Genomic DNA, 19,463 nt, shown 5'->3' on the forward strand with positions numbered 1-19,463 from the left:
GCTTCACCTGCAGCTGAAAGTGTTCTCCAGTTAGACATCAGGGCCTTAAAAGATGAATGTATAGCTGAGGAGCTCAACTTTTTAATACTCTTCCAACTGGAAATAAATACACTTAAAAGGCTAATCATGGTTATGTCTGTGTGGCGGAATTATGGTTTTAATTTTCTTCCTGTATTTTTATAAACATTTTCAAGAATAATTAAGATGAACATGCCATTTTTTTGTAATTGGAAGAATTAGAAATAGTTATAAAACGATTTTTGTAGAGGTGTTGAATTTAAGGCTTGTGGAGTTTTTTTTTTTTTTTTTAAACATTTTTATTGGAGTATAATTGCTTTACAATGGTGTGTTAGTTTCTGCTTTATAACAAAGTGAATCAGTTATACATATACATATATCCCCATATCTCCTCCCTCTTGCGTCTCCCTCCCTCCCACCCTCCCTATTCCACCCTTCTAGGTGGTCACAAACCACCGAGCTGATCTCCCTGTGCTATGCGGCTGCTTCCCACTAGCTCTCTATTTCACATTTGGTAGTGTATATATGTCCATATATACACTACCACTCTCTCACTTTGTCCCAGCTTACCCTTCCCCCTCCCCGTGTCCTCAAGTCCATTCTCTAGTAGGTCTGTGTCTTTATTCCCATCTTGCCCCTAGGTTCTTCATGACCATTTTTTTTTTTTTTTTTTAGATTCCATATATACGTGTTAGCATACGGTATTTGTTTTTCTCTTTCTGACTTACTTCACTCTGTATGACAGACTCTAGGTCCATCCACCTCACTACAAATAACTCAATTTCGTTTCTTTTTATGGCTGAGTAATAGTCCATTGTATATATGTGCCACATCTTCTTTATCCATTCATCTGTCGATGGACACTTAGGTTGCTTCCATATCCTGGCTATTGTAAATAGAGCTGCAATGAACATTGTGGTACATGACTCTTTTTGAATTATAGTTTTCTCAGGGTATATGCCCAGTAGTGGGATTGCTGGGTCGTATGGTAGTTCTGTTTTTAGATTTTTAAGGAACTCCTCCATACTGTTCTCCATAGTGGCTCTATCAATTTACATTCCCACCAGCAGTGTATGAGGGTTTCCTTTTCTCCACACCCTCTCCAGCATTTACTGTTTGTAGATTTTTTTTTTTAAACATCTTTATTGGAGTATAATTGCTTTACAGTGGTGTGTTAGTTTCTGCTTTATAACAAAGTAAATCAGTTATACATACACATATGTTCCCATATCTCTTCCCTCTTGCGTCTCCCTCCCTCCCACCCTCCTTATCCCACCCCTCTAGGTGGTCACAAACCACCGAGCTGATCTCCCTGTGCTATGATGATAGCCATTTTGACCCGTGTGAGATGATATCGCATTGTAGTTTTGATTTGCATTTCTCTAATGATTAATGATGTTGAGCATTCTTTCATGTGTTTGTTGGCAATCTGTACATCTTTGGAGAAATGTCTGTTTAGGTCTTCTGCCCGTTTTTGGGTTGGGTTGTTTGTTTTTTTGATACTGAGCTGCATGATCTGCTTGTAAATTTTGGAAATTAATCCTTTGTCAGTTGCTTCATTTGCAAATATTTTCTCCCATTCTGAGGGTTGTGTTTTCTTCTTGTTTATGGTTTCCTTTGCTGTGCAAAAGCTTTTAAGTTTCATTAGGTCCCATTTGTTTATTTTTGTTTTTATTTCCATTTCTCTAGAAGGTGGGTCAAAAAGGATCTTGCAGTGATTTATGTCATAGAGTGTTCTGCCTATGTTTTCCTCTAAGAGTTTGATGGTGTCTGGCCTTACATTTAGATCTTTTTTTTTTTTTTTTTAATTTATTTATTTATTTTTGGCTGTGTGGGGTCTTCGTTTCTGTGTGAGGGCTTTCTCTAGTTGCGGCAAGCGGGGGCCACTCTTCATCGCGGTGCGCGGGCCTCTCACTATCGCGGCCTCTCTTGTTGCGGAGCACAGGCTCCAGACGCGCAGGCTCAGTAGTTGTGGCGCACGGGCCCAGTTGCTCCGCGGCATGTGGGATCTTCCCAGACCAGGGCTCGAACCCATGTCCCCTGCATTGGCAGGCAGATTCTCAACCACTGCGCCACCAGGGAAGCCCCATTTAGATCTTTAATCCATTTTGAGTTTATTTTTGTGTTTGGTGTTAGGGAGGGTTCTAATTTCATTCTTTCACATGTAGCTGTCCAGTTTTCCCAGCACCACTTATTGAAGCAGCTGTCTTTTCTCCATTGTATATTCTTTAGGCCTGTGGAGGTTTGAAGACATTAACATTGATGAAAAAGAATCCTTCTCTCTCTCTTCTTGCACTCTCCCTCCTTTTCTCCCTTTAGGGTTAAAGAGTCATATTTGAATTTATGGTAACTTGTTGGAAGAGAATATAGAAATTATAGTATATTGCATTTCCTCTTTTTGAAGTTGTCTGTCTCATCCTTTTTTGGTTATTTCAAAAGTTTATTCATAGGATTTTCCTATGGTAAAATTTATAAAGCTTATTAAAAAATGCCCATTTAGGAGACAGTGTTAGTAGATTCACTACAGCAGCATTTATTGAACATCTGTTATGTAAAAAGTTCTTTGGGGCACTAAAAGAAATAATAAATAAGTCTTCACCCCATCCTTCCGTTAGGAAATAACCATGTAAACAATTAATATGTGCAAGGCAAAAAGAAATGTTATAAACTGAGTGGAAGCACTAAAGGAAGGAAGAAGGAAGAGAGATTTGAGATAAACTTTAAAGGTAAGAAGAGTTGCAGTGGGTGGAAAGTGGCATTCTAGACAGAATCATGTCAGCAAAGATGCAGACTCATGATGGTGCATGATACAGTTGAGAAATGTGGAACATTTCAAATTGTCATGGTTGGTGTGTTCATGGAGAGATGAAGCGTGACAGATTAAGTGTTTCTAGGATGTTGACTTGTTCACGAGTTGTAACTGACAAAATTAACTTTCATGGGTACTTTTATTATAGTAAATAATCCCTTTAGACTCTACGCATATGGAAGTTTCTATAAGATAAGGATATGAATGCCTTGGTTAATGATTATTGGAATGCGTGTTTTGAAATGCAGCCATTTTATTGAAGTCATGAGTATGTTAATATAAGTTTTTGGAAACCTCTTTTAGGAGCGCTGAGACCTGGAAATGGCCCTGAGATTTTACTGGGTCAGGGGCCCACTCAGCAGCCTCCACAGCAGCATCGAGTACTTCAGCAGCTACAGCAGGGAGACTGGAGATTGCAGCAGCTTCATCTGCAGCATCGTCATCCTCAGCAGCAGCAGCTACTTCAGGATGCTTATATGCAGCAGGTGATTCTTGCGTTACTTGAGATACAGAAGTGCTGTTGTGGAATTCATGCCGCTCTTGAATGGCAGTGAATTCCCTTTTGTATCATGGGTACTTTGAACTGTAGATTGAAGTAAACATTTTGCTCAGTTTCCTGATTATTAAAAGAATATGTAGTTTGGACTTCTGTAGTGGTGCAGTGGTTAAAAGTCAGCCTGCCAATGCAGGGGACACGGGTTTGAGTCCTGGTCCGGGAAGATCCCACATGCCAGGGAGCAACTAAGCCCGTGCGCCACAACTACTGAGCCCACATACCACAACTGCTGAAGCCTGCATGCCTAGAGCCCGTGCTCCGCAACAAGAGAAGCCACCGCAATGAGAAGCCTGAGCACCACAACGAAGAGTAGCCCCCGCTCGATGCAGCTAGAGAAAGCCCGCGCACAGCGGTGAAGACCCAACGCAGCCAAAAATAAAAATAAATAAATAAAAAATTAAAAAAAAAGAATATATATTTTATTTGCATTCTGTGAGATACTCAAGAGTACTCCTGTTGTAATAGGTTGTATCGTGGCTTTATGAAGCAAAGGATGTTCACCCAGTCATTTGGCATTGCAAATAAGTACTGCAATTTATGATGAATATTATCTTTTTCAGGTTACATTTTGAGTTCATATATATAGACTAATAATGTTATTGTTGGAAAGGTGATATTAGACTTTCAGAAGTAATATTGTCTTGGGTTTTTGTTCTTATTCTTTTTTTGCCTGTGTTGGGGGTGTGTGTGTGTGTATGTGTGTGTGTGTGTGTATGTGTATGTGTGTAGGGTTGGCATTTAGAGTTGGAAGGGACATAGAAAAAGATGACCTTAAGTTCTAGTCTGTCCTTTGCCTCATCAGAACCTGCACATCTGTAGTTTCACTAAACTATTTTAAATTTAATGACTGTCATCATTGTCCTTCCATCATTTCCTGAACTATTTTTGAGCCAATTATATGCATGCTACTTCTTATGGGTATACCCCGTCCTCTGGTCTTGACTGATAGACCCAGAGTGGAGGATAGTTAAATAGGGGTGCCATTGGATGGCCAGAAGATATCATTGAAGGGGAGACAGAGGAGCATGGGAATTTACTGTAATGCTTCCTGGACACAAGTCACTTCAGGGGTCTTCATCAGCTGGTAAATGTGTTTCGGTTTAGGTTTCTTCCAGACATCCTTAAACTGTGCTGGAGATGGTTTTAGTTGAATCTATTATGTTTCATAAATAATTTTGAAACCAATTCCAATAAGCTGATTTAAGTTATAGTCACTTACTGACTATAGGTGTCTTACATTAGTGTTTGGACTATTGAGTACCCAAGTCATTGTTATGGTAAGATCAATATCTAAAAAAAAAAAAGTCTCTCGCACAAAAAAGGTATGAGTAATACTGATGAGTTTGTTTTTCCAATTGTAGTATCAACATGCAGTGCAACAGCAGCAGATACTTCAACAACAGTTTTTAATGCATTCAGTATATCAGCCGCAACCTTCCGCATCACAGTATCCTACAATGGTAAGCGTTATGTAATTTCTAGAGATATCTCTCTGAGTATACATTCCAGTGTTGGAATTCACAGTACGAATAGTATTATTCAGAATTTAATAATTCAGAATCAACTCAAGTTAGTTTATTAACATGTATTTTATCAAAACCAGTTATGTATTCTCAAGCAGCTTTACATTGGGCTGAACGTGGATCTGGCACATCTTATCTGATAGTATAAGGAGATGATTGGTTACCCAGGATCTCTTGTCATATGTCTCTCTCATTTGGCAAATGTCTGTTGAAGAAAAGAAAAGAAACCCAAAGGAAAGTTGCATTTGCTTCAGAGAATAGTTTGACCTGTTTTTGCAGCAACCGCTATACCAAGTGACTTTAAACTACCATATCATTTTTTCTTAAACTATTTAAAGGAGAATTTTTGAATCCTGCCGGGTGACCCTAACTTTCCAGTTCCTTTTTTTTTTTAATTGAGATATAATTGACATAAGATTATATTCTTTTACCTGAAACTATCTACCTGAGATAACGTAATAATTCGATATTTGTATATATTACAAAATGATCACCACAGTAAGTCCAGTTAAACAACTTCTTAAATAGATTTATTTCATCTTGTAGTTTTCTAGTAGTGAGCCACTCCTTCAGACAAAAATTGTTTTTCAGGTTTCTGATTTTGTTGCCAGTGTGAAAAGGAAGGAGCGTAGTAAATAGGTGCAATGCTGACAGTGCTTTAGTGACCTTGAGCATTGTTTTGTATAACGGCATTTTTTGTTTCAGATGCAGCAGTATCAGCAGGCTTTCTTGCAGCAGCAAATGCTAGCTCAACATCAGCAGTCTCAACAACAGGCATCACCAGAATATCTCACTTCCCCTCAAGAGTTCTCACCGGCCTTAGTGTCCTACACTTCATCACTTCCAGCTCAGGTTGGAACCATAATGGACTCCTCTTATAGTGCCAATAGGCAAGTATTTTTCCATTGAATACAAAGGAAATTATTGTGGGAGTGGGTGTTATCATGGAGTGGAGTCACTAAGTGGCTCCTGAATTAATTTAGAGCCCATCTTAGAGTTCCCTTTTTTCTCTTACTAGTCCTCTCTCCTGACCCCTTTGCATCTCCACCCTTCTTTCCATTTCCATCAGTTAATTCTGCTAACTGCTATTTGCAAATAAGGCTTAGCAACATCCAGCAGCATTTAAGGCTAAGAAAATTATTAGCTTATATGTTAAGACATTCTTTGTCTGACAAACTTAGTAGTTTAAAACGATGATAAACATTTATTATCTCACACACTTTCTTTGGATCAGGAATTTAGGAGTAGCTTACCTGTATGGTTATGACCAGGGAAGGGTCTCTCATGAGGTTACAGTTAAGATGTTGGCTGGGGCTGCAGTCCACTGAAGGCTTGCCTGGTACTGGTGGATCTGTTTATAAGGTCACTCACATGGCTTTGGGCAGGAGGCCTCAGTTTTTTGTCACATGGATGTCTCCAAAAGGCTGCTTGAGTATTCTCTTTGGCAAAATCAAAGACTGTTTTGAACAAGGAATTGTTTATTCTGGTTTCTTCAAGAACATGTGGTCCAAAAGAGAGGGCAAGGAGGAACCTTTGATGCCTTTTATGATCTAGTCTCAGAAGTCACACGTTGGCACTTCCACCATATTTCATTTGTTAGAATTGAGTCACTAGATCTAGCCCACATTCAAGGGCAGGGGAATTCGGTTCCACCCTTTGAAGGGAGGAGTGTCAAAGAACTTGCAGACATATTTTAACATGTGTTTGAAGTGTAGGTTAAGGTGACACCCCCCATTGAGTTACAGTCTACGAAGAAGAATCCATAAATTCATTCCAGGAACAGGAGGAAGATGATTCAGATAGGGAATCCTAAAGTTGTAAAAGGATCATTGACAGGCAGGAGGGGACCGCCCATTTCTCTTTGAGTTTTAACCTCTCTTATCTGTGTTTCTAGAACTCCGAAAGTCCTTAAAGGTAGTTTTGGAATTAGAGATGGGATTCCTTCATACGGAGGCAGGCTTAGACTTTGGCAGTTGGTGCATTCCTAGAGTGAGTTCTAAACTGAATTACATTTATTATTAAGATACCTAAGTTACATTTACTAGAAAGACTATCTACTAGTTGGCCAATTCTAGCTTTCAGTAAGTGTTTAAACATTCCATTCTTGGCTCAACTATACTGAAGGGGCTTGGGCTAGGGGATTAAATGGGCAACTTTTGCCCTTTCTTCCCTTTCAAGATCTGTGTGGTGGCAATAGAAGTGAGCTCCCAAGGGGAAGGTGAATTTAAGGGGATGAGTCAAGGCTTGCAAAATTGAGATACTTCTTTAGAAGCACATAGAGATTCTCCCTCCATTACCAGTGTTAGAAGATCTGGATCTGAATTATTAAATGAACTTGACAACTTTGTTATACTGCCTCGTGCCTATGCTGTATTTCCAGGCTGGGTTAAGGGAGAGGTACCCAGGTATTCTTAGGTTAAGAAGGCTTTAAACTCTCATCTTCTATTAAAAGCCAAGAGGCCTATTGGATAACTTTCATAGAACCAGTAGTCCTAGGCTCCAGACTATAGATATTTTAAATACCATGAATAATTTATTATATAGAAAATAACCCTCCTCTAGTTTTAGGCAATTCCTAAAGCAATTCTAGCAGCCCACCTTTTGTTGGTAGCTATGTAGAGAATGTCTTTGTCAAAAGGAAAATTATTGTGGTGTCTCTCAGCATAACCAGGACATAAAATCACCTTATTCAATAGTGATTTTAGAGTGATACTGTTTGATATGGCAACTGATTTTCACTTTAAGGTTTATTCACTATGATAAATAATAGTTAATATTTAATGAGTGCTTATTTATTTATTTATGTTCTCTCTGCTTTACATGTATTAAATCATTTAATCTTCTCAGTAACCCTATGAGGTAGATACTGCTACTCTTGTTTCACAGATAAGGAAGTTGAGACCTAGAGAAGTTAAGGAACTTGCCCAAGGGTACACAGCTAGTGACCTTTATGGAGGTGATTCAAATCCCATGTGGTCTCCCTTCCAATCCATGCCCTTACTGCCATCTCCATCATAATAAAATGATCTGCTTTTCCAAGTATTTATAAAGTATGAACTAGGAAACTTTAAAATTTTCAATTATAATGTATTTTTTTCCTCTCTTAATTTTTACTCTAGGTCAGTTGCTGATAAAGAGGCAGTTGCAAATATTACAAATCAGAAGAACATCAGTAACCCACCTGATATGTCAGGGTGGAATCCTTTTGGAGAGGATAATTTCTCCAAGTTAACAGAAGAGGAACTGTTGGACAGAGAATTTGACCTTCTAAGATCAAGTAAGGGACACTTGAAGGCTTATTTTGCTTCACAGTAAAATAACAGCTCTATAATTATTCAGCAAGGCCAAAGACTGTTTTGGGATGGTAAAGAGAAAATTCTTTTTGCGCATTTGAGGGCAAAATTCAGGCCATCTTCGTTTACGTATACTATCAAACTATATTGTGTGCTTTAGAAATCAATTGCTTGACAGTAGCTATTAAACCCAAGATTGCTGATATGCTGATTCCCAGCACTTAAATACTGCATATCTTTGAATGTTAATTCAGAAATCTCCAAAAAAATGGAAAATTAATGTTCAAATAAAAAGGGAGAGATTAGTATCTTGTCTTACTAATCATTTTGCAGCTCTGTTTTCTTGCACACTCAGTAGAAGATATTGTGGGTCTGAGATGCCCTTTGAAAGTGCCTGAAAGAAAACATGGGCTACTACATTATGTTAATGTTTTGTAATGTCCTTTTAATGAGTGGTGACATAAACGGGCTGCCTTGTTGTCCTGGTATGGCAAAAGTGAAATAAATTCTTTTCCATTTTAAATCAGATATCTCAATGTTTTTACTTGCAGTCATCGCCTTTTCTTTAACTACCTAATATATATGTCAAGTCTCGCTATACATATTTTAGAAGTTATTTTTTGGAAAAGGTATGTATGGAGTATTTTGGGGAGGTTGCAAAACAGTAGCAAAAAGCTCACTCCTGGAGTCTGTAGATAATTGTCAGATTTCTGAGTCTTGTGGGTGTGTGTGTGCACGTGTGTGCCCAGTGTGTTTCCCCATTTTGCATGTGAAAAGAGGGTCTTGATGGTCCCTAGTTATAGTTCCTAGTTTCTATTTTATTTTAGGTAACTGGCCTTATGAGAACATTTATTAGATGAAGTACTTTGTTCCAAATTGGTATATATTTTATATAAAGTTTATAAATGCCCTGAATTCATGTAAGAATAGTTGTTTGGAGTTTAAATTGGTATTTTACATATTGGTTATATGATTATGAAAAATTAAATTGATTAAATGCAGATATAAAAATGAGTTCTGAGCCTTTAATAAAGGTTTGTTGACTTTGGTAAAACCAATCTTACATTTTTTTATTAAAAAAATTTGTTTTAAACTACAACATTTTTGTTTGGCATTTTTCCTACAATTTATGTTGAGTGGCCCCAAAAGCAAGGTTTTTAAAAAAGGAAGTAAAATACCTCTTTCCTTTAGGGAGATGGTAGGGGGATACAGGGGGTAACCAATCATTGTAATTTACAGAATTATTTTTAAAGCAAAAGGGAAAATTAAAATATTCATTTTACTGTACTGTGACCAGGATAGTAACTAAGGTTTGCTAGATCAGTTTTTTCTACTCTTTGGGTGAACACTCCCCTCCCCACTGTTTTTAAAAAATAAATCAATGTATGGAATGGGTAAAGTATTCACATTTTTTTTTGTGCCTTATAAAAATGTTATTCTAAGCTCCCTAGAATTTGTAGTGACACCCAAGTGTTAGTTACTTTGCATAGGCAGGAGTGGCATACAAATATTCATGTATACCTAACTTCATAAAAATTGGATTTAGCATGTAAAACTCTTAACCAGCTATTTGCTTTCAAACTTTAAGGTCTGATTACTTGTGTAATTTGTGTATGTGTTTGTATACACATGTGTATGCCAAAGAGAGCTCCGACTTCATTGCAGCATTAGATATGGAAAGTTATTAAATTCCAAATGACAGTGCAGGAGGAACTTTATCTGAAGGTCAGACTTGGAGCAACTCAGCCATTTGGGAAACTGCCTAGATGGTCCCCGAGCTATTGAAATCACTGTCACAAGGACAGTGTACTTAAATTGGCACATAGCACCAGAAAACGTGAATTCTGATACCTGGCCAAGCCATTTAACTAGGTTTAACTCTGTAAAGTCACTTAACTGCTGTTTCACTTACTCATTTATAGACTGGGTATAATGATGCTTACTTCATAGGCTTGTCAAGAAGATTAAATAATGTCTTTTAAGTGTCTGGGCACTCCATCAGTGTCACCTCTGCTTTTCTCACCTTCTGTATAAGTCTTTGGGCTCTGACTCCTGAGGTTATTGCTCTATAACCAGCATTTAAAAATTACATCTAAATTGTCAGGTTTCTCAGCTGGCAATTAAAAAAACCAAATAGAAGGGGCTTTGTGGGCAAACAAATCAACAGCAGAAGTGATGTATGACAGCATGGAAAGAGATGGAAAAATGTCTGGTTTTCCCTTAATAATTGATAGTCATAGCAATGGGGTTCAAAAAAGGTGAAATGTCTTTTATAAAGTTTATAAAGAAATCAATAAAGTATAGAATATAGTTTAGAAAGATTTCCTCCCAGATTTGACTTTATTGTAATATTGAGTCATCTTTAGCACCCGTTTCACTCACAACCAATAAGGTATCTAATATTTGATCTACTTGATAAGGGTTTAAATTACACCGATGGGCAAAAGACCTCTTCTAGAACCTTAAGAGTTTCAGTAGACTAACAGTGTAATGAAAATTGATTGTTGGTCATTACTGGTTGGTTCCTCTGTCGCTATCAACTTTTTCCAAAATGAATAAATTATCAATGTGTTTGGAATATCATATTTATCTTTTTTCTCAGTACAGATATTTATCAACAATTTTTCAAAGTCCTTTCTAAGATTTTTTATATTTGGCTTATGAAAGCTTTCCAATGAGAAACTGAATACTTTTATGTATGGTCCTTAAAAGTATAGGCATTGCCCATGTAATGATTGTTCAGAATAAAACATTGCCATTTGAGGTTTTATTTTTTAAATGGTATGTGGTTATTTATTTTTTTTAAAAAAAAGCAAAAAGATATGCTGTCTAGGAAATATTTTACTTGTGTGTATTTTCCAGAAGGTAATTTAAAAATTATATTTTGAAATACTAAAATTCCAAGATACTAGTAATTGGTGATAAAAAACCTGTTTTTTAGTGATCTTTAAGAGAACAGTTGAATCCAGCTGGCAAAAGGATTTAACATATAAAATATAAATCAAATTCTTCTTGCTTTTGCTTTCAGTGTAACAATATTTATGGTTTGGAATTTTTTACCTGTTCCTATTTAAGACTAAAACATTAAATCGAAATTAAGCATTATTAATAAAGCTAGTCTCAATAATTTTTACAGTTTAAGCTTGTATTTTTCATGGTCTTTTGTATCAAAGCATCCAAATTAGTATGTAAACTTTAGAAATCTAATTGTCATAATATTTAATACATTAAACACTAATTAGAATACAGGTGTTTGCTTTGGGAAAATTTTTAAGTTGCATTTGTTTGAATAGTTGTGTAGCTCTACATATTAATTAAAAGTAATACTTGATGGAATATTGTTTTCTTGTTGATAGTGGATTTATTGTTTATTTCTGTTTAGAATTGCATCAAAATAACTAAAAGGAAGAGTAGAAGAAACTAAAGACTGTGGCTGCTTTGCATATTCTACTGAATGTGTTGGGTTTTTTTTTCCTGAAGCCACAGTATGAAATAGATATAAACATCTGTATATATAGTTAGTTTGTTGTAAAACATTAACTCTCACCATTTTAAGCTGATTCAGACCTATCACTGTTCCTTTAGGGCAGAATAACAGAACTTTTCAGGTACATTAGAACAGTGTCGAAAGTATCAGATGAAGACTATACTTTTAAACCTTATTCTTTAACCTTTTGGCTATTCAAGCCATTATCCATATAAGCTGCTGAATTAACTTTTTAGAGTATATTAATTTTCTGATGATAGTATGAAATACAGTTTGATTTTAGGATTTTAAAATCTTGTATTTTTGCCATTTGTATCCATTAAAATTCTTGAAAAGATACTGTCTTTATTCAGCACACAATTCTTTTGGGAAGGCAGAAAGGTAAGTTTCTTATATTGGACAAATCAAGCTCAAGTTTTGCTCTAATGAAAAGAAAACCAGTTCTTTGAAAATGGAGCTTAAATACATTTTAGGGGTGACTATGTATTTGAAACTCTACATACCATTTTGTTAGTTTTTATTTATAGGTAATTGATAATTAAAAAAATTAATATGTATGTTTATTTTTTATTTTGTGCCCTGGGACCCAGATTATCATGTGAACTTTAGAAATCTAAATGGTTTTTTAAAAATCTTCCATGGAAAAATTGATGCTGTGTTTTTTGGAACAATGAGAACATGATTCATTTTATAGTGAGTTTATTCTGCTTCCTGTTTTGAAATAATTGGATAAATGAACTTTGTATGGAACAGTATATTCATATTTTAACTTATGGGGACCCCATGTATAAAAAATATTTGTTTACCCCTACATGATAGTATTTGTGCTCTTGTCATAACTACATGGTGCTGTTTATACATTTACCATGAATTTACCATAGATAGATGGAGATAATACATCACTGCATGAGGATTCAAAGAACTTTAGTGGTAACTTTGCATTTTTATATGCTGGGAACCATTGGAACAGTAGTGGTTTATAAACCTGGAGAATATGTTAATATGTAGATTCCCAAGCTTCTATTCAGATAATCTGATTCATGTGTATTATATTAGGTCTGTGATAGGACCCAGGTTTTATACAGGAGTATAAATACATTTTACACAGGAGTCCTGGCAATTATGATGCAGATGGTTTAGGAAGGAAATCTGGTCCTGATTTTGACCTAAGTACCTATAAACTATATACTTATATACAAATATATATATGTAAGTATAATTTTATCAGGGCCTGATAAAATTGGTAACCCACAGGTATCCTCTGTGATTCAGTGAATCTTAGGCCTCTCCTTCAAGTTTGATTGTGGCTTCCCACCACAATAAATTAAAGACACCCTTGGTTATATAAGGTGTTCTCCAACCTTATTTTTTCAGAAAGTTGCTATGAAAGTCACTTCTTTATAGTAAGTGTTGGACAACAAAATATGAAAAAGCTTTTTTTCATAGTACAATCAGCATTTGTTACTGATTTCCTGAATTAAGTATACAGTGAATACCTTGAAAAAGAACATCTAAAATAAATTTTCATTGTTATCCATTTCTGTATTGGATTTGAAAATAACCTCTTAAGTTTTGGAAATTTTATTTGTGCGTAAATCAGTTGTCAGATGTGTTGCCTTAAAATATTAATTAGTGCTTCAACAAAATTTTAAGTAAAAATTTAAACAACCTAAAATTTCATGTGGATATTGCAGAGTTAGTTTTAGCCATAAAAGCTCATAAATGTATCATAAAGGTGTTTAAAGAATCAGTTGTCCATAGCAATAATTGAGTATTTTCAGGATATTGTAGACTCTAGGGCCTTGCCTTCTCAAGCTTGTGCTCCCTGGACCAGCAGTGTCATGTCCTCTGGAAGCCTGTTGAACTGCAGAATTTCAGGATCCATTCCAGAACCATCCAGTCAGAATCTGCATTTTAACAACTCCCAGGTGATTAGAATGCACATTAAATTTGAGAAGCACTGTCCTAGGAGATTGCTGCTTTAACTTGGGGCTTTTTTTGTTTCACTCTGCAGTTAACGAGTCATTTTTAAAGAATTCTAATTCTATTTGGATTCTCCCTCCCCATCCTGCCATCCCTTAGAACTCAAATGAAACCAGCATAGTTTACCCATAGAATTCCTTAAACATGAAAAGTATAGTCCTGGGAATGTTTAAAATATCTGTAAGGGCAAAATGGGTCCCTAATAGCATATGTTTGATTACCAAGAATCAGAGGATAGAGAGGCATTTTATAAAAATCCAGAAGTTCTCAACTGATAAAGTGCCTGCGATGTGCAGAGTTTAAGAGCAGGGAAAAATAATCACTACTAGGGAATTAGGACACATTAAATCTTCTTCAGACATACCAGACCTGCTCCCACCTTTGAGCCTTTGCTCTAGCACTTCCTCTGCCTGGTGTGTTCTTCCCCAGGTATCTACTCCTGCCTCCTTGGAGTCTTTTCTCACCTGGTACCTGTTAGAATCACTCTGTTTCACTCTGTTTATTACTGCAACCTGTGTCTGCTCCCTTAATTCCTTTTACCCTGCTCTACATTTTTCTCTCTAGCTTTAACAGTCTCTCTTTCTCATGCTTGTTGCTTGTCAGTCGTTTTTCCATGCCAGCATATAAACTCCATGAGGGCAGGAGTCCTCTTTTTGTTTGCTATTGCATGCCCATTGTCTAGAACAGTGCCTGGCACATACTAGATGCTCAACTATTTGTTGAATGAAAAAATGAATTCTGTTGTTAAGGCTTTTAATTTAGTAGAGAAATATCCATATCTTTGCATTTGTATGTATGAGAATGGTTTAACCGAGTAATATGAGAAATGAACAATAACATAAAATGAAGTAACATATAGTGAATTACTTTTTATTGCTATTGAGAAATAGGATTTACCTATTTTATGAATGAATGACCATTTGCAATATTTTTTCCATGTGTGCTTTCAGAGAAAGTTTGCCAAATATGCCTCTGTTTAATAATCTGGGTTTAACTTCAGATCCAATATGTTACAAGTAAAGACAACTGGTATTTAAATAAACCAAATTAAGTTATTTATTAGGTTAATTGTATTTAGTGAAATCTAGCACTGTGATTACATTGTTAAACTTGCCTTTGTAGCAACAAGTATGTATTAAACTCAGGACTACCCACTGATACTTAAACAGATGAACTCTGAATCTCATATGTTTCAAGAAGGCTTTGTTTAATTTTCGCTTCTATTTATACTGTATGCCACTTTTAAATTTAAAGATCGTTTTGTTTTTATTTTATTTTCTGTTTTGTTTCATCTTATTTTTGCAGACAGGCTCGAGGAGAGAGCATCCTCAGATAAGAACGTAGAGCCACTTTCTGCTCCACAGAACCATCCTCCAGAAGATCCTTTTGGTTCTGTTCCTTTCATTTCTCACTCAGGCAAGTTACATAAGTAACATCATCACTATCAATAAAAAATACACACAAGAACAATGACAGTAACAAGGGCAAAAACCCTTATTATAAAGCCAAAGTAGGAATCAGGTTTTAGTTACAGCAGATAGAACAGAAAATTATTTTAACCTTTAGCCATCCTAGTTTTCCTAATGTTCTTTCCATTGGGTTATTCAATGTGTGCCTTTTGCAAACACAGAAAAATGCTGATTTGCATAGTAGAACCGTAACTGGTTCTTTCTACCTCGACTATTGGATAGTATCGAAAAATTTCATGCATGAAAATATCTCTCACTTTTATATACTTAAAATACATTTACAGACATTCTTTTTTTTTTTAAATTTATTTATTTATCTATTTATATTTATTTATTTATTGGCTGTGTTGCGTCTTCGTTGCTGTGCGCGGGCTTTCCCCAGCTGCGGCGAGCAGGGGCCACCCTCCGTCGTGGTGCGCGGGCCTCTCACTGCACTGGCCTCTCTTGTTGGGGAGCACGGGCCCCAGGAACCCGGGCCTCAGTAGCTGCAGCACGTGGGCTCTGCAGCTGTGGCTCGCAGGCTCCAGAGCACAGGCTGAGCAGTTGTGGCGCACGGGCCTAGTTGCTCCGCGGCATGTGGGATCCTCCTGGACCAGGGCTCGAACCCGTGTCCCCTGCATTGGCAGGCAGACTCCCAACCACTGCGCCACCAGGGAAGTCCTACAGACATTTTTATACTTAGCTTTTGCTTAAAAATCCTGTTTTCCTAGTTAATACATGCTCTCGTGTAGCTGTGTTTACAAAGTATTAGTGACTTTGTTACAACTTGTGACATATTACCTATTTTCTTCTTCTTGCTTTGATTTCAATCCAGAATTTAATTATTCACCATTTAAGAATATTTGTGATAATATTTTCAAAGTAATTACCTAGTTAATGCTGTCGAAGATAACTAGGATGGAATAGGATCCCACTCTGGCATAAATGGATTTTTGTGTTTGTATAGTTAGAGTGGGAAAATTGAGTTTAATCTTAGAAAAGGGAAATGCATTGCAATAAATTATGCTTTACTAGAAGGTAAAGGTTTTGTTTAATATATTCAAGGTAACTGTCAGCTATGTTCTTTGGTTCTGTTTCGTTTATTTCTCACTCAGGCAAGTAAAATATGTGACATCATCACTACCATTTAAAAAAACTTCATACAAGAGAGAACAATAACAAAAGAAAAGCATTGTGAATGTAAAGCCAAAATAAGAAATAGGTGTTCAGGATTTCTGATAATACACTGAAGCAATGTTATAGCCTTTCAACATTCAGATTTGGTTATCCAGAACAGTACAGTAACTAAGAGTGTTTCTGTATACTTTGATGTTCCATATTTTTACTCTTTGCCGTTTATTGAAAACAATCCATATTTTTGTCATTTTCTGTTAGGTTCCTTCAGATTATCTTTTTCATGAATGATATGAAATCATTAACTGGGGAAGACAAATTTACTGTGTCAGTTTACTTAATATGTATAGATGCACTCCCTCACACCCCCAATACCCTAGGTCAAAAACTTACTGTTTTTTGGGGTTTTTTTTAATAATAGCGCAAATGGTCTTTATAAATTCTCAAGAACATGGTACTCAGTGACTTCAGATAGTGATCTGTTTGTGGCAGAAAGCGGTTTCAGTACTAGCTCTTTTTCATACTCTAGAAGGAGTTACATAATCCCCTTCAGGTTTGTACATATCTATGCAACTTCTTGTCTGTTCTTTAATAGCTTCTGAAAGAACCCTGGGGAAATGAATAGTAGAATCAGGAACTAGAGTAAGCCTCAGTGATTTGCCTTTTCCTTGGGCACCCTTATTTTGGGGTTGGCCTAGGATTTCTGTAGTTAGAAATAATGCTCACAGATTTGAGCTTGATTGCTGCTGTTGCTGTTTTGTTTTTCTTTTTCCTTTGGGTATTTAACTTCTCTATTAGATTTTAAGCTTGCTGAGGGTTGAAAACATGAATTTTCTGTCTTTGAATCCTTCCCAGTAGCCAGCCCAGTAAGTACCTATTAATATTCATTGGCTGTATGAAAAAATTATGACTATTCCTAAAAATTCATACTCCTTGGTGTTAGGACAATGACCATAAAAAATGCCCTTTGATATAAATGCTACTGCTCCAAAAAATATTTTTAGATTCAGTGTTAATAAGAACATTGGAATAGTTTGGTTATGAAAAATTGAGTACATAGACTAGAATAAAGGAGGGAATGGTCATAAGAGAAATGTGCCTCCAGAGAGAAGAAAAGGCAATCACTTTGCTATATTAGCTTTGTTAATTTATTTTTATCAGATTCAAAATACATAATCAAAATTTAAAAATCTGAAAATAACTTACTGCCACTGACCTATTCATCATCAAGATTAGAAATACTTTGTTATAAATAATTTTTAGGTAACAATAAAGTATTTGAAGGCATTCATTTTCCTCTAAGAGTAAAATAATTGAATCTCTGAAGCAAAAAACTTCCTCATAAGCTTTATGAAGAAATTGGAAAAAGAAAAAGGAATTCTACCCATTGAAAATATATTCCACGTGGCATTGTGAGCATCTGGAGATTTATAGGACTAGGACAGAAGAAAGGCAAGAAACTACTTCTAAGTGTGTGTGTGTGTGTGTGTGTGTGTGTGTGTGTGTGTAATACAGGGTGATATGTATATGTGATAAGCCATCTTACTTGAATCTGAGAGTTGACAGTTCTGAACATAATTTAATTTTAGGTAAACCATATAGAGAATGCTAGTTGAGAATAAAATGAATTCAATCATGAGGCAGAATGCTATAAGAATTCTAGTGGCAAAGTGCATTTAAGGAGACACACTGTCTTGAATCTAGTGTTCCTTACACTGGTTTTATTAGGAATTGTGTTCTTTTTATTTTGAAAGAAAAATTTCTGTTAAAACTTTTAATCTTAACTTTGAAATTATAATGAATTAGTTTTTACTTTGCTTTTCTTCAGTTGATCATAATTTTATAAAATTATTTTTAAGCTAAATTTTTAAGTTAAAATAATATGTGTATCTACTTTAAAAAGTTGGATTTAACAAGGTTTATAATGAAAAAAAGTCACTTCTCTGCTTGCTGCCTCCCTATACCCTTTCCCTGTTCAGACTCCCTGGAGATAATTTTTCACTTCTGGCATTGTAATATGTCATGCTTATTCTTCTATTTCTTACTTTTTTTTCAATTTTAGATGATGTGTATAGACTTCGTATTTTGGAAAATGATGATTTAGGTTAATTACACTGTTAGCACCCAGTCCCAATCACATGCACCTGTCCTTTCGCTAATTTCCAGTACAGTTTTGACACAATTGTTGGTTGTCCATGTTGTTCAATGTGTACATTTTATGCATATGTAAGTATTTGTCACTGAGGTCCAGTATAGCATTATTACATTTCCTTCTATAAGGTTTTATTTTTCCTGGAGTTAATTATAATGATGTTTATAAAAATGACTATGTTTTGTTCCCTGGTTTTTTCTGTACCCTGTCATTGATTCATCTCCATTTGGAAATGTAAATTTCCTCGCAACTTAAGGTGGCTGTCATTTTCATTTTTACTTGATTACGTCTCTCGCCGAGCTCCGCAGCCTGAGTTGGTTGCTTCCTGTGCCTGCCACACACTTATCATCCTAGTATTTTCTTTTGCCCGTCGATCTTCCTGGGAATTCTTGGATCTCCTCTCTTCCTCTTTCTTGGTTAGTAGAGCAACTCCTCTAGAAATTTCTTGAGAAAATATATATGCATGGGAGGAAAACTTTTCAACTTTGTTGCCTTTTTTTCCTAACCTGACACTTGACTGATAATTTGGCTGGGTAAATAATTCTTTGTTGGACATAATTTTTCCTTGTGAATTTTCAAGGTACTGCTTCATTGTATTCTAGCTTCAAAAAAAGGGATAGGGGGCTTTAACTAGAGGAATGGCTGCACTCTATGCCCCTAACCCTAGGTCCCACAGCCTCTGCTCTTTAGAGGCGAAAATACCTGTTTCTTCTCCTTGTTAGCTGCACGTACTGCAGATCTGGCACAGTCAGCAGCCTTAGTTTGTCTATATGGATGCCTGTTTGTTGCCTCGGCTTATGATGATCACTTTTGGACTTCTTAAGAAGCTTAGCTGAAGGTAACATTTTGGTAGACCATGTCTTCAAATGAATCAAATCTAGCTTTCCTTCTTCTTAGCTTTAAACATTTCTTTATGGGCAAGGTTAAATTTTGTAATTATTCTTTTATGCAGAAATCAAATAATTATATCAAGAATCTGTTTGGTGCTGTATAGAAAGGGAATATCTTATTCCATAAGCTGATATCTTAATTATAATGGAATTATATATACCTTGTATGT

The 19,463-nt window shown here is 35.9% G+C and overlaps 1 protein-coding gene across 3 annotated transcripts in view; it reads left to right on the forward strand.

Moving 5' to 3' along the window:
* BMP2K (BMP2 inducible kinase) overlaps positions 1–19,463 on the forward strand; it is a 120,343-nt gene that overhangs the window by 89,342 nt on the left and 11,538 nt on the right. For 2 of the 3 annotated variants that reach the window (XM_061192404.1, XM_061192406.1), the window contains exons 11-15: positions 3,131–3,312; positions 4,745–4,843; positions 5,612–5,796; positions 8,026–8,183; positions 14,975–15,085. In XM_061192404.1, coding sequence (XP_061048387.1) covers positions 3,131–3,312; positions 4,745–4,843; positions 5,612–5,796; positions 8,026–8,183; positions 14,975–15,085 — 735 coding nt within the window. The remainder of the gene's footprint in view (positions 1–3,130; positions 3,313–4,744; positions 4,844–5,611; positions 5,797–8,025; positions 8,184–14,974; positions 15,086–19,463) is intronic. The other variant, XM_061192405.1, reaches the window with a different exon arrangement.

This window comes from Eubalaena glacialis, chromosome 5, assembly GCF_028564815.1.
Source record: "Eubalaena glacialis isolate mEubGla1 chromosome 5, mEubGla1.1.hap2.+ XY, whole genome shotgun sequence".
Taxonomy (NCBI): domain Eukaryota; kingdom Metazoa; phylum Chordata; class Mammalia; order Artiodactyla; family Balaenidae; genus Eubalaena; species Eubalaena glacialis.